This window comes from Onychostoma macrolepis, chromosome 03, assembly GCF_012432095.1.
Source record: "Onychostoma macrolepis isolate SWU-2019 chromosome 03, ASM1243209v1, whole genome shotgun sequence".
NCBI lineage: Eukaryota > Metazoa > Chordata > Actinopteri > Cypriniformes > Cyprinidae > Onychostoma > Onychostoma macrolepis.
The window spans coordinates 7,089,412-7,105,889 of NC_081157.1; the positions used below are offsets into that span (position 1 = coordinate 7,089,412).

General features: G+C 37.9%; 1 protein-coding gene across 1 annotated transcript; it reads right to left on the bottom strand.

The window, feature by feature from the left end:
* Window positions 1–671: 671 nt before the first annotated feature.
* On the bottom strand, window positions 672–4,375 carry LOC131537807 (phospholipase A and acyltransferase 1-like). Its single transcript, XM_058771459.1, has 4 exons — window positions 3,475–4,375; window positions 3,210–3,318; window positions 1,610–1,839; window positions 672–1,446 (listed from the first exon to the last, which is right to left on the bottom strand). Exons 2-4 carry the CDS (start codon window positions 3,313–3,315, stop codon window positions 1,345–1,347), a joined length of 438 nt encoding a protein of 145 aa, XP_058627442.1. The 5' UTR covers window positions 3,316–3,318; window positions 3,475–4,375; the 3' UTR covers window positions 672–1,344.
* Between the last annotated feature and the right edge of the window lie 12,103 nt (window positions 4,376–16,478).

The window sequence follows — 16,478 nt, forward strand, 5'->3', positions numbered from 1 at the left end:
CCCAGCAGTTTTTCGGAAATTCCATTGATTCCTATGGGTGGGTCAAATTCCTATGGCAGGGTTACATTTTGTAACTTTTTTTATTACACCCACATAAAATCATCGAATCGACTCAACATTTTTTTGTGTGTGCTCCGTGATTAAGTGTGACAAAATTCAATTAAAACCCGCAGTTTTTCAAGAATTCTAGTCTTTTTGGCTCCGGGTCAAATTGACCCGCGAGGGACTCTCACTTTTTTATTTACACCCACTTAACATCTTCGAATCCACGGCAATTTTTTTTGGGTGTGTTCCGGTGCAAGTGCGACAAAAGTTCTGAAACGAAAACGAATAAGACTAAAAAAGCAAACGTATCAATTGTATAAAACATATCTATTTTAAACTTGCAGTTACCCTGTTTTGCTGACTAGCTATATTTAGGGCTTGTCGAATGTGTGCCCCAGCCTGTTTCATTTCAATTTTATTTTAACAACTCTGCAAGTACCCTGTGAAGATCTAGTACAAAACTAAATGGAATTAATTCCCCCATCAGATTTGACAGGAAACTATATTTTTAATAATACATGGTCATCATGTGTCATTTGAAAGGCTAATAATTATGTTGGTGTTGTCTCCTCTTCTACTTTTTTCTTTACCTTTCCCACAAAGAATGTAATGCAAGGTAAGGCAAGTCTATTTATTTAGCACATTTCATACACAATGGTAGTTCAAAGTGCTCTACGTGAAAAGGAAACAAATACATGAGAATAAAAATTTTATGCATAAGAAATAAAATAACAATAAAAGCAGAGAATCTGGATGAAAGAGTCAGAGAGTTTCTGTGCATTCAATAAAAGCTCTGAATGATTTACTTTTGCATTGAGATTGTTGTGTGAAGGATTGCATTCCTTCTCTGTAAAAAAACAAACAAAAAAAAAAACATGGACATTTGTATTGTTATCCCTTGATTTGTAAAAAAAATAAAATCTATATATAACAACGTGTAATGGTAGATTTAGGTTTGGCAACGGGAAAGTAAGTTGTTAATTCTGCTTCTGCGGTGGGATCTGGAGCGGCATGTCCATGGGGAGAGGTTCACGTCTCCCTGATGAGATGTGCACTGAGCCGGCGTGTAGGGAAGTAGTGATTTGATCGTTTAAAAGAAGTACATTTTTAATTATCCCACTGGCTGCTTTAAAACTCCTCTCAAAGTGACATAAAAAACCTAAAAGTTACATAAATCTTGTTAAAATGAAGATATTTTTGTACAATCAAGACACAGTGCAGCCAAATCAACTTTAATATGATTGAAAACAAATCAAATAACATGTGAGTGCAGTGGAGGGGGAATGCAGATTGAAGAAATTATTTAAATTTCATATTGGGCGAAAAAGCTAAGGAAGATACACCGAAGTTATCTGCAACTTCGTATTTAGAGTCTGATGCCGTATTGAGAACGCGATTTGCCTGCATAAAAGAGAAAAGACCAATATGAGGCAATTAGAAGCTGATATTCCATGTGCAGGGTACATAATTATATAGTATTGTGGTAATTTCAGGCCTGCATCAGGTTCTAAAAAGAAGGATCTGTTTGTAATCAGAGTTATATAGAATATGATTTTAAATGTACCTGTAGTGATTGGGTTTCCCCGTAGCGAATAAATGTGGCTAGGTGCTCACAGTTGTTGTCGAGTACTCCGTATTTTCCGGCGCCATCACGCAAAACCTTCTCAACATTTGCTCTCATCTCTGCGTCAGGTTTTGCTGTTTGCCCATGCCATTGATTTTCGACTGTGAAACCAGGCTTGAGCAGACCTTGCTTCACAGTGGCTCCTGCTTTACTGTTTGATCCCACTTCACCTGCAGGAAATATTTAACTATCAAAGCTGTTTTGAACTGATTCCCCCATACCTAGATTGATCCAGTAAAAACCCAACTGGGTAATTGTATGTAAAATAAAAATAATAATGCGATTTAACCCTCTGGGGTCTGAGGTCATTTTGGGGCCCTTGAGATGTTTTGACATGCCCTGATATTTGTGCTTATTTCAGCTACTTAAAACATACTATTGACCAACATGTAATTTTTTTTGTATTCAGCACAAACTGTGCTACAATAATATGTGACCAAGATGGATGTACATGTTTGCATTTTTTAGAAAAAAAATATTATGCGTGGTTTGTAAGTTTTGGGAAAAAAATGTAGCTGAAATAAGGCCTTAAAACCCACACTAAATAGTTGTGAATAAGACTTTTGAGTAATCAGTCTTGTAGGCTAGAATATTTACTTCAAAATTATGTGAAAATCATTCTGCTTACTCATTCACAGAAAACAATATATTGATTTAAAATTTTCAAGACATGTTTTGTGATCGAGGGTCTATATGCGAGGGAGTGGCAATGGCCATGAATATTAAGTGATTAATGGGTGTGGAAAACACTATTGCTCAGGAGAGCAGGACTTTTTATTTTGCGTATGCATCGTTATGTTGAGCGCTGTTAGCGCGACTTTCTGTTGGGAAGAAAAAGCTAAATAAAATCCCAGTAACAGCCCAGTCGACCTTGTCCTCTTCCTTCCTACACATTGACTTTGTTACATTGTTTAAATGCATTTTAAATCCTTAATAAAATGCGTGTTACTGTAATACACACTTGTATTAAATATGTTGCACAAAATATGTTGCTAGGTACTATTGTTTAATTCTTCATTATGTAGTTTTATGCATTTGCAGTGGTGCATTTACATTTTGTTGTGCCTATGACAATAGGAATGAGGACGTGGGTGATAGAAGAAGTGCTTCGAGACAGGAATGTTTAGGTGATAAAAGAAAAGAATACTGATCACCGTTGCAGTTAAAATAACAAGTTGACGTTTGATAATTAACATTAGTTTCATATTCACATTGCATCGCGCATACAAACCATGAATACAATTATGCATGTGATTCACATGTAAAACAATGCTTTTGAAAGCTTTATAGTGGCTGAAAATAAGATAAATGACCCTTTTCCCCCATTCTGGGTCTGTCAAATATCGACTATACCTGTGGTTTTTAATCCTTTACTGCATAAAGCAGTAGCTGAAACATAGACGTTAACAGATGTGCAGAATGAGCGTATCAGTGTTCTTGTAAAGTTTTTAAAAAGTATTTAAGAAGCACTTTTAGTAAGACGAAGGCTAGTCAGAGATAGGAAACCATGATATGAAGTTTCTACATAGAATCACTGTACCTGTAAACTCGACAACCGTATCTTTTCCATTTTCATTCTTCCCAGTGTACACTGCCCAGTGTGTGTACCCAGGGCGAGCGTATGAAAGGAGGTCTCCAAAATTCATGGCCTAGAAAAAAAAAAACTTTTGGCAAATATATAGTACTGAACAAAATCCTATCAACTTGAACTCATAATAGCAGGTTTATTCCAAACTGAAAATAAAGTCTTACTAATGTAAATAGTTTTCACTGTGCTTGTATAGCATAGCAAAAACATAACATACCTTAGTTTTAAGTTTGAAAACTGAAGACAGTGATCAACTGACAGGACACCACGGGAGAATTCCTCTGCTGCAACTTCTACAATGGCATTGGAGTTCAACTAGTCCTGCTGCTCTTATACATACTCATATACATATTCATTAGGGTACGAGGAAGTGCCATCCCCTTTCCCCAGAATCGTAAAATTGCACATTCAATTTCTAACACTTGTTTACATCAAACATAATAGGCTGTGGTTATTATAATGAGCTGCTCCTTTGCTTGGCTGTGGTTCAGTAGTCAAGTCAAGTCACCTTCATTTATATAGTGCTTTTACAATACAAATTGTTTCAAAGCAGCTTTACAGTGAAAATAGGAAAGTCAAAGGACAGATATTGTTTTGGCCTCTACAGCAACTCTATAAAAAGGTATTGTCCAGCTAAAGTGATATTTAATTTTTTTTTTTCATTTATGTTGTAAAAATCATTATTTATTAACTTTAGGGGCCGCTTACACGACATTATAACTGAAAACAGAAACCCTTTAATGTGTTTTGGCCATTCATTTGCATGACAACGGTGTTTGTAGACTTGAGAACGCAAATTTTGAGAGAAAGTTATCTCCGTGTAAACTTAAAAATGCGAATCCGTGAAAACGGTTACGGTGTGCACATGCGTACCACGTGTTCAGTCTATAGGTATGCATGTTTGAATGCGCTCGTGCGCAGACGCGTAGTCTTTCTCTAAGCGAAATCACCAAATCACTTGTTAGGCATGCACTATACAGAAATATTAGTTGCTTCCGCATATCCATGTGAACCGGAATCACCCCGACAACATTTTATGTATATACAGTAGAAGAAAAGAGAAAGGAAAGAGGCTTTTGCAGGGGAGAGTCTAGTTGACACTTCAGGGCTGTGTTGTCGTCGTGTCCAAGCGCAGGTCCTTCATCTCATCTGGATATGGCCTGGACTACAGTGGACCTCTGGATAAACAGAGAGACTAATATTAGCGTAGACGCCATTCTTCTTATGACGTAACGAGTGCATCAGGTGTTATGGTAAAGGTTCCCGGTTTCCGGCTGACCTAATCTATGCAGACTAACATTTTACATGATTTGAATTTTAGAAGTAGATAAAGTGTTATGTACAGGTGCATCTCAATAAATTAGAATGTTGTGGAAAAGTTCATGTATTTCAGTAATTCAACTCAAATTGTGAAACTTGCGTATTAAATAAATTCAATGCACACAGACTGAAGTAGTTTGTCTTTGGTTCTTTTAATTTAATCTTTTAACCTTATAAGGATTGTCAAGCAAAATCGATTCAAGAATTTGGGTGAACTTCACAAGGAATGGACTGAGGCTGGGGTCAAGGCATCAAGAGCCACCACACACAGACGTGTCAGGAATTTGTCTACAGTTGTCGTATTCCTCTTGTTAAGCCACTCCTGAACCACAGACGACGTCAAAGGCGTCTTACCTGGGCTAAGGAGAAGAAGAACTGGACTGTTGCACAGTGGTCCAAAGTCCTCTTTTCAGATGAGAGCAAGTTTTGTATTTGGAAACCAAGGTCCTAGAGTCTGGAGGAAGGGTGGAGAAGCTGATAGCTCAAGTTGCTTGAAGTCCAGTGTTAAGTTTCCACAGTCTGTGATGATTTGGGGTGCAATGTCATCTGCTGGTGTTGGTCCATTGTGTTTTTTGAAAACCAAAGTCACTGCACCTGTTTACCAAGAAATTTTGGAGCATTTCATGCTTCCTTCTGCTAACCAACTTTTTGAAGATGCTGATTTCATTTTCCAGCAGGATTTGGCACCTGCCCACACTGCCAAAATCACCAAAAGTTGGTTAAATGACCATGGTGTTGGTGTGCTTGACTGGCCAGCAGACTCACCAGACCTGAACCCCATAGAGAATCTATGGGCTATTGTCAAGAGGAAAATGAGAAATAAGAGACCAAAAAATGCAGATGAGCTGAAGGCCACTGTCAAAGAAACCTGGACTTCCATACCACCTCAGCAGTGCCACAAACTGACCACCTCCATGCCACGCCGAATTGAGGCAGTAATTAAAGCAAAAGGAGCCCCTACCATGTATTGAGTACATATACAGTAAATGAACATACTTTCCAGAAGGCCGACAATTCACTAAAAATGTTTTTTTTATTGGTCTTATGAAGTATTCTAATTTGTGGAGAGGTTTTTGTTAAATTTGAGCAAAAATCATCACAATTAAAAGAATCAAAGACTTAAACTACTTCAGTCTGTGTGCATTTAATTTATTTAATACAAGAGTTTCACAATTTGAGTTGAATTACTGAAATAAATAAACTTTTCCATGACATTCTAATTTATTGAGTTGCACCTGTATATGCCAGGTTAAAGAGATGCGTTTTTAGTCTAGATTTAAACTGACATTGTGTGTCTGCTTCCCAGACAATCTCAGGAAGACTGTTCCAAAGTTTGGGTGCTAAATAGGAAAAGGATCTACCGCTGGCAGTCGATTTTGATATTCTAGGTATTATCAACTAGACAGAATTTTGAGATCGCAATAGACATGAAGGACTATAATGTGTTAAGAGCTCGCTCAAGTACTGGGGAGCTAAACCATTTAGTGCTTTGTAAGTAAACAGCAAGATTTTAAAATGTATACGATGTTTAATAGGTAGCCAATGCAGTGTTGTCAGAACCGGGCTAATATGGTCATACTTTCTGGTTCTAGTAAGAACTCGAGCTGCTGCGTTTTGAACCAGCTGGAGTTTGTTTATTAAGCGTGCAGAACAACCAGCTAGTAAAGCATTACAATAATCGGTTACACTTTATATTAGGTGGCCTTAACTACTATGTACTTACATCAAAAAGTAAGTACAATGTACTTATTGTGTTCATATTGTATTGCAAAACACTTTTGCTGCTATTGAGGTGGGATATGGGTTAGGGATTATAAGGTTAGGGAAAGGTTTGGTGGTATGGGTGGGTTTAACCCTTATATGTCTGCGGTTTCCTGTTTACACTCAGTGCATTTTGGGGTCTATATGACCCCAAAATTTAAAGAATGATTGTAAAAAAAATTTACATTTTTAATAATACATATAATATTTTTTTTTTTTTTTTTACTTCTCATCTATACAGTAATGCTGTGTTTTTGGATATACAAAGTACTTTTGTACCTATTTACCACACAATTCCTCAACTATACCATTAGCTTATGTGAAATATTAATTTTTATGAAAAAATACTTAAATGATGATCTAAATTAAATATAATTTGTTTCTGGATATTGATCTAGGTGTTAGCTGTACAATTCTGCCATCTGTTGGTCAAAGACAAACCTGAAGGAATTACAATTTAAGAAATAAATTGTTTTGTCCATAGATACCCAGCAGAGGGCAATAGAGATCCATTCATTTTACTGGATGTGGCCAACTGCTCATATCATAACTTTTGTGATACATTTTGTGAATTTATACATGTATAAACATTATACAAGACATTAAAAATAAATATTCTTTCAAATAGTAGAATTTTGGTAGTTTTTGATGCGTTTTGAAATGTCTGTTTTTACAAAATACCACAGAAATCGCCACATAATAAACACCTAAAGGACAAGACTTAGAATCAGATTGTAGTTGAATATTATTTATTTTAATAAACCAAATGTGAAAAAAAATTATTAACTTTAGAATTTAGAAGATATTAATTTAATAATATATATAAAAAAAACAGCAGCAATATGCAGAAATGAACAGGAGTGAAGAATGAACACTGAATAACAATATAGTGTGTATTTGTGTGTATGTGTGTGTGTGTGTGTGTGCGTGTGTGTGTGTTTGAGTGAGCATGTCTTTTCTACATTGCATTTGTGCTCTAGTACCAGGCCTTCATTTCTGTGTGGAAATTTTCAGATTTATGCTGGAATTATTGATTTTATTTGTCAATTTCTAAAAAAATGCTTTCAATTGGAGTCACACCTGTGTGTGTGTTTGTGTCTTGTGACATGCGTGTGTGCAAGTGACCATGTTCGTTCCACATTACATTTGTGCTCTAGTACCAGGACTTCATTGTGGTATGGAAATTTTCAGATTTATTCTGGATTTATAGATTTTTTTTGACAAATGAAAAATAAAAAACACATTTTTTTCGATTTTTCCATTCATTTCATATTGACCCCAAAGGTCATGAGTGTGACTTTTTTTTTTACATACCTTTAGAACAACCGAATCAAGCCCAGCTTTTCTGTGCATGTATAGATAGATAATGTAGGAAAAGTCACAAAATTTCATTCCTCTAAGATGAAGGGAACCATTTTTTTTAACGAATGAAACATCAATCGGGGTCATATAGACCCCAAGGACATAAGAGGGTTAAGGGTGGGTTTAGGTGTAAGGGATGGGTTGACAGTGTAATTACAAATGTAATTACAGAAATTAATTACAGATGTAAGTACGTATAGGCATTTTAAAAAATATAAGTACAATGTAAAAACATGTATGTACACAATAAGTGCATTGTATCAAATTATTAATTTAAATGTAAGTACATATTAGTTAAGGCCACCTAATATAAAGTGGGACCCAATAATCTAGCCTTGAGGTCATGAACACATGAACTAGCTGTTCCACTCCGAGTAATGCTGAAGATATTACTATAAATTACAGCAACTCCTCCCCCTTAAAACAGTAGTTCTAAGGAAAGCTGTGGGTCATCACCCAACAATTATCTGCTTCCTTATCTTTGTTCACATGTTAATTTTTGGCAGACTGAGCTGCAGTAAGCATGATTGCAACTACTTCACATAGCTTTCTGTTTAAGGCCTTAAGGGCTAAACATACTACAGAGTTTAGTCACAGCGTGTTGTACAATATACTCTAGTTACACAGACCAGTATGCTTACATGATGCATAAACCAAACGGGGAGCATTTTTTAAGACAAACAGAAAGGTGGTTGCTGACTGAGTCGCAATGGCAAAATGAACTAGAGATGTGCTGGTATTCAAACTTCAACGATGGGTTTAGGTCACATTTTAACGTGTATAGCTGCGCAGTCTAAGGATGCAGGTGCTGACACTTTGACAAGCAAGACAGCTAAAGTGGACAGTACATTTCAAAGCCTGCTGTGGCCTGTGTTGATATCTAGAGGTTGTCCAGCCAATTTCATAAGAGAATCGGCAATGCAATTGCGATAAACAATTGTTCGGGAGTTCTTAGCACAGGGCATGTAGAATGTCATTAATCTGTCACGCAGAGCTGCTGGCTAAGACAGACTATGTTTAGTCCTAACGGTTGTTTTGTCACTATACGCAACGTGTAGAGAGTCACTTCCTCTTTTGCCCTTCAGGCCGTGAAGGCTTCCAGAGCGACCTCACGGCTTGACGGCTATTTTCTCTTTCAGGGAACCAGGGTTGCATCCGCAACCTATCGTTCCCTTTCAAGTCAAAAATAACCATCAAAGTATGGGAACAGTGTACCCAAGCCATTGCGAGGGAGGATTCTCGGCAGCTGAGTAGGCAAAACATCTCAGCGCCTGCGCTCATTCGCGAGGAGGCCTGGCCAGAGCTGCAAGGTCTGATGGGGCTGAACTGAGGGCGACTCAAATAGAGAGCACCGCGGTTGCTCCACCACAGGCCACTCTATACGCGGGTTGCTCTCTCAACCAACGACCACATAGGATCGTTGGTGTCCATCACCTCCTGTTTAGACATAGGCCCACCCAGATTGACAGCTTGCCCATCCTGTCAGTTCCAGGGAAATTATTTTTTTTTTAAATATACTTTTTTTTTTTTTTATACAAACATTTAAAAAATCCTCCATAATTATTTTAAATGAGATTTATTTTGTCATGCATTAGAACTCTATTGTAATATTAATAAGAATATGCTAATTTGTCTCTTCAGCTACATCACGCCAGTAGTAATGTCACGTTCTTCTTCGCGCCAATATCTGGATTACAACTTGCTGCACCCTTTTTATGTTATTACAAAAATGGCTAAACCACTATCTATGAGCCATTAAAGAAAGAACCACATCTAGACAAAGATGACAGGACGCCGTAACAACTTGACACTTTTATCATTTGAAAGTGAACTAACAGATAATTAGGATTATGACGATATTATCAACATCTTCCATTCAAAACCCAGCCGACTCCGACTCGTTTAGAACAGACATCTGTCATACAAGGTAAGCTAGCCTGGCCCGCCGTGGCATGGTTATACAATATTTGCATGTAATATTTGTGAGCAAGGGTTTCTGAAATGTACATAAGCCACATGTACTCTATTAGCAATGGTAAGTAGTCTATACAGGACTTAGACTTTGTGATTCTCTTTGTGGTACTGTTATCATGGCTCGGATTGGATGTCTCTCTCCTGCTTTGCTTTTGTTTTCATTTTTTTCACATTGCGGCCACTCACACTTGATCGCACTGTGCAAATAGAGCCGTCCAACATGATGAATACTTTTAGCTGTGTTGCTATGTTTCAATTGGAATGAATTCATATATGAATCCGAAAGTAGTGTTTACGTGAACAATAAATAAAGTGTTTGGGTTGATATGTCGTATGCGTTTATATGTCACAAGCTTCTAATAAGAATAGATTTTTTAACATGCGCACATTGCACGAATATAGCTACTGAGTTTCGCGCTGTTTGTGTATACAATCAAAGTATCTTTCTGTATATAAAGTCTTTGATACTATAATCTCCTATTAATACATGGGGTAATGCAAATTATTCCAGCCCACCCACACTTTTAGAGGCCCACTCATCATCCACTTTCTGCCTACGCTACTGGTACTGAACTGTTCCTTTCTAATGATTGATAGTTATAGGCCACCTGCATTCCCCCTTGCAAGTTTAAAAGAGTAAAAATTATTATTATTTTATAAAGCCCTACAAATTTATATATGGCTTCTTTATATATATATATATATAGAGAGAGAGAGAGAGAGAGAGTGAATTTTAAATTGCAATTTTAACCAGAAAAATCACTATTCTATTTTTTTCCACAAATCGTGCAGCCCTAGTTGCTCCTGATATCAGCATGTTCACAGTTGTTGTTGTTTTACAGGGACCAGATGCCACTGATGAGTCCTGCAGACTCAAACATTCATGCAAGTCTTTTCAATCTGCTTTTTGCTTTTCTCTGAGAGTGCTGTACATGAACATGGTAAAATTAAAAAGCAAACACCTTGGACATGGCAGGTATCTTGAACAGGAACTGTTTCAGAAATGGCACAAAGGGTGTGTGATTGTTCAAGTATCTCTGTTGAGATCAGTGTGCTCAATAATGTGCCTTTTTGTCCTTCGTTATGTACAGTATATTTAGATTACATTGTGTTGTAAATAAATACAAAAATAAAAAGTAATTCTTTAACGGAGTGTTTATTTACACTAAGTGCAAATAGCCCATCTTGTTGGCAAAGGCTATTTACACTAACTCCGCCCACTGATTTGTGATAGAGTAAGGCGTGTGCTTTTTGACGCGATCGACCCGAGTTCGAGCCTGACATTTGCCGAACTTTTTTTCTCCCTTTTCAAATCTCATATTGCATCAGAAAGGCATTTATTTTCAATAACAATTAAGGAAATAATCAAAAAGTTGAAAATAAGAGTATCGGGTAGGGTTAGGGTAGGTGTAGGGAGGGCTTTATTGTCCCAATAAGGTGGCATCCATTTAATAATTTGAATTAAAACTATAATTTACACTCAATACGTTATTGTGTACTGTTTTATAATGAACTACAATACTGAGGTGCAGATAATTGCCACTATTTGCAATAAGTAGTATAAATAGCAGAAAATATTGCTATTTTAACATATTTTAAAAATAGAATCTATAGCTATTTGCACTTAGTGTAAATAGCATATATTTAAAAAATACTGCTATTTTCACTTGGTGTAAATAGAATCCATTGCTATTTGCACTTAGTGTAAATAGCATCTATCGCTATTTACAATTAGTGCAAATAGCCACTGCCATTCTTTAAGCTCCTCACATTCTTTGTTCTAGTTCCCTCACAGTCCCATTCAGCTGATAGGGACATTAGGGGAGTGTCTTTGTCTTCCCAGGTGTGAAACACATCAATATTCATGAACATTCACGCCCTCCCCACATAAGCCTTCCTAACACAAAACATGTCTTACAAATTTTAAATCAATATATATTGTTTTATGTGAATGAGTGGGCAGGATGATTTTCACAATTTAGAAGCAAAAATTCTAGAAAAAAAAATAATTTTCTACAAAACTACTCTGCCTCTAGACTGTCCTCCTCCAATAGAGGCTCCCTGTCAGATGCATCCCTAGAGATCACATCGACATCCCATGACTGGTATCGGCTGTGGAAGAGCCACTGGCTGGCCAGTGGGCCCGGTCAGCTGGCCTGACACCGGGGGCGCCACCTCTGTCAAGGACATTAGGAGGGACTGCTGTTCTTTCATCACCTTCATGAATTCGGACATCTTGGAGGTAAGCGATCCCTGTATCGCCTGTCCCAGCGAGGGGAATGAGAACATCACCTCCGGCGCGATGACCTAGATTGTGATCCAGAGTCCCGACGGGGACGTTCCCTGTGAGTGGAGGGGCTGGGGAGCATTCCCGAACACATCTGGTCGGGGACATCTGACCAGCTGTGAGTTGGGAGGATGGGCTCCCAGAGAGCCGCAGCCTCACTGGCGGAATCGCTGTGGTTGAACGCGGGGCAGAAAGATTGCGGGACGACCGAGAGGAGGGCAAGTGAACATTGACCGCCTTCCTTGCCCTCTGGTGCGGGTTTGGAACCAAGCACACAATGCGCAATAAATGGCATGGTCTGGGCACAGGAACACCACACAATCCTCATGTGGATCACTTGCAGGCAACTTGACCTGGCAAGTGACGCATCGGTGGAAGGACATGACGTCGAGGTGCATTCACCAAAGGTGCGTGCGCCAAGTACAGAACACAGAAGCATCGAGCACTGAGCGTCGAGCAACGAGCATTGAGCAAGAAGTGTTGAGCACCGAACGTCGAAGTGTCGAGCCCCGAGCACAGAAGTGCTGCACCAAGTGCTGAAGCGCTGACACCTAAAGCGCCGGAGCACGTGCGCCGTAGACTGAGTGCCGAGCATGGAACGCACGCCTAAGCATCAGCTTACCCATAGAGCAGAGATGCTAAGTGCTTGTACAGTGTCTGGTGCTGTGCAATAATTACCTGTTGGTGCTGGGGAAATTGCACGTTGGTGGTTATCTTTTTCTGTGTAGTGCATGGGAATTTTTTTTTGGGACCCTGCAGCAATTATATATACGCAAAACATATAGCGAGGGGACTGTAGGGGAACCGTACAGTTACCATGTGGCAGGTAAGCACGCACCGGGAGAGACTGCAGAGCAAACTCACACACACACATGGTCTAGCCTAAGCAAGACCGATGCTGCAAATATGCACGTGGCCTAAGGCCAACGCAACAACGCATCCTTAAACAATTATATACACAATATATATACAAAAAACACAACACTAATTATAATAATCAACAGAGGAATGATGAGAGACCATGAAAGAAAGAAACCGATGCTGAAGCAAAGCGTGAAGGAAAATATATAATGTAAAATACATACCTTAAATAATAATAATAATAACTCTGCAAATAATTTCCATCAGTGTTAATGAAATTGCAGTTTGGGTTTGTCGAGATGTGGCTGGCCACTGCTCATGATGAAGTAATGTGACAGTTTCTGGTTCACAGCCACAGAACTCTATCCAGACATCATGAGGCTTTCCTGCAATGAAGTACTTTATTAAAGTTCACTCATTAAACAGGTTTGCAGGCTGTGTTGGAATTACTTCACTATTAGCTGGTTTCACAGACCTTGATTAGCACTAATCCTGGACTATTCAATGCTACTTTGGGTAAAGTAGTCCAAGAATAGTGTTAATCCAGTGTCTGTGAAACCAGCTTTATGTGTTTTCAGGTTTTATTACTGACATTAAATAGACAAATAAGGTGTTAACAACTAAATAGTTAGCTACTGTCTGTGCTCATTATTGTGTTAATTTATAAAATGACAAGTAACTTGTGTAAAAGCCTTAAAAACACACTGCAGTTTAAATCAGTATTTATATACGGAAAAAAAAAGGTAAAATAACCAGAGAGTCAAACACATAGAAAAGCCAGATGTATGGCATCTCACACCTGATGACCTTCTTGCCTCTTCCACTCCCATCTAAAACAATGTGCATTGCTTTTATCCAGTAGCATAGTGGAACCTCTGCAACATGGCCTCTCTGGTGGACAAAGGAGCTCCACTGCAGTGTAATTTCCCCTGATCCTCTGCCATGCTTCCACGGTGTCCAGCTTCCTTGATCTTTAAGGGATCTCAGGATGCGTGTCTGCAGTGGCAGATTCAAGTGTTGGTGCTTCATTAAGGATTGGTTCTCTCAAGGGTGATGATCTTGCAGGATAAAAACAATGTTTCTCTTCCTTTTAGGCCCACTTTTTAAATGAAAAAAAATAGGACTTCACTGTTATTTTTGACATTTTTCTATGTTAACCGAAACAAATATACATATATATATATATATATATATATGGGGGTTAAGCCTTTTGTATTCCTTGGTGAGATCTTTGGTGTATTTAAAATTTGTGGTGTTAGAGTTTATATGAAGAGCTCTTTTCCAAAACACGATAAACGCCAAATAAAAAAAAAAATGAGTTTGTCATGCCATTTTGCTGTGTACTGAACCTATTCACTGCTCCATCAATGTTTCATGCCAAATCGCTATATTTCCTTGTTTAAAATGTACTGTAAGATGCAGTTCCTTTCCAAACCACTATAAGCACCGAACCTGTTTTTAGCCTAAATGCGTTATGTCCTCTCGACCAATCAGAATTCGTTCGATGCAATCCAACATGGTGACGCTTTGAAGCGTTTGTTTGTGCTCAGTCTTCAAAATGTTCAGACTGAGTTAACAGATCATTTTAACAGGATAAATTGAATATTAACAAAATGTATGGTTCTAGGTAAAAATTTGAGATATGATCGTAAGATCAATTTTAGGATGGTTTCTGCGCAACGTTTTATAAATGAGGCCCCTGGTGTCTGGGGCTGGATCTTGTGTTTCTAGCATGGAGGCATGATCTGACACAGGCAAGAACCTCTAAATATGTGTAACTTTTGTGGTAATACACTGTTGACAGAGCAAGTAAAACTGAAGAACTGGTACAACTGGGCTGGCAGAAAAAAAAAAACACTGTAACTGAACACTGAGGAAAAACAGTTCTCTTACAGGAAATGCCCTGATTTACAAGAAAATCCTCAGTCATCAGGGGTGTGTCTGTCTGTCTATCTGACTGTCTGTTGTTATCATGGCTTGAATAAGAGGAGACTAGGAGACTAGTCTTGTGATGGAAATTTTTCAAATACCATTGATGATTGATCTCCCTTAAATACATGTATCGTACATACAGTATGTATGATATAAGAGTTCTTATGCATGCATTTTATTTGAATGCGGTCACATGTATGAGGCGCCACGTGGGATTGAAATCAAACTTTGCTTATCAATACATACATAAAACACTTGCATATACACCTATAAATTACTCACATACACATGTATACTATTGGATGTTCAATATATACGGGTGCATCTCAATAAATTAGAATGTCATGGAAAAGTATTTCAGTAATTCAACTCAAATTGTGAAACTCATGTATTAAATAAATTCAATGCACACAGACTGAAGTAGTTTAAGTCTTTGGTTCTTTTAATTGTGATAATTTTGGCTCACATTTAACAAAAACCCACCAATTCACTATCTCAACAAATTAGAATACTTCATAATAGAGGTCAACCGATAGTGAATTTTACCGATACCGAAAGCTAGGTTGGACCACACTGGCCGATACCGATTAATTAACCGATTTCAAAATGGATACTGAAAGAAAGCTAGTGCTTTACTATTTAAAAAAAAAAAAAGCAGTAACAGCACTGAACAATACTTTGTAAATGAATGAAAATATTAATATTATTTACTATATTGATCATTAAAGTTATTTCATAGTTTGCTAATGTTAAAGAAGAAACTTTAAAATTTAAAAATGTAGCCTATTGGTAGCAAATAGTGAATGTTGAAATGAACACACTCTAACAAGGAACAATACTTCTACAGTTTTCATTAATGCTACGAATGAACTCTTATTGTTAAGCGTTACCATTTAATTTCAACAGTCATGCTTAACCCTCTGGGGTCGACAAACGCATATATGCGTTTTGAGGCAGATTTTCCTGATAAGGCCAAAATAAGCTTGAATTACTCTGCCATTTTTGATCGTACAGATAAGAGCAATACACCATTCGAATCTGTAAGGGGTCTACTTTTATTTGTATACACTCATAATAACAACTAAACTTTGTGCTTTTGAAGAATAAAGAAAACAAACAGGGTGCGCTCTCCGTCTTCTCTGTCTCCATGAACTGCTTTTTGAAACACGTCACTAAAATGAACTGTAACTCAGCAAATACTTCACACAGAGACATGAGAAATATATCTATAGAAAGCTTGACATGTCTACTGTTGAATGAAGTAAGTCTTACCAAAAACAAATATTCTGTGATAAAGTAATCCGTATGAAACCAAGGACATGTCCAGTTTTTCCGTCTGGTCTCATTATCTCTAATTAGGTCACGCCCAAGCGCTGCTCGCGCTATTGTTATTACAAACCTCCACGCGAGCCACGCGGCATGTAAACGCCCACACCACCATAAACAAAGCAGCAACGCGTTCATCTCAGATACTTTTCAGTTTTGGAAGAACACACTGTGAGGAATAAGCCTTGTATATACCTCAGAAACGCTGAGAGGAAAAAGAGTTGTATTTACCCCAGAAGGCAGCTGAGAGGAAAAAGCTTTGTTTACTTCACAAACAGAGCGAGCGCAGCTGGAGCCGCGGAGGAGGAGATACTTTATACAGAGTAAGTAATGTTTCTTATTGGCATTCGATAATGTGTTGTTGTGACAACGTTTAACGCATTTACTGGTGAACTTGT

Coding starts and splice junctions, on each gene's coding strand:
- LOC131537807 (XM_058771459.1), bottom strand. CDS start 3,315: ATGAATTTTGGAGACCTCCTTTCATACGCTCGCCCTGGGTACACACAC. Junction 1,840..3,209: donor TACGGTTGTCGAGTTTACAG/GTACAGTGATTC, acceptor TATTTCCTGCAG/GTGAAGTGGGATCAAACAGT. Junction 1,447..1,609: donor GGGAAACCCAATCACTACAG/GTACATTTAAAA, acceptor TCTTTTATGCAG/GCAAATCGCGTTCTCAATAC.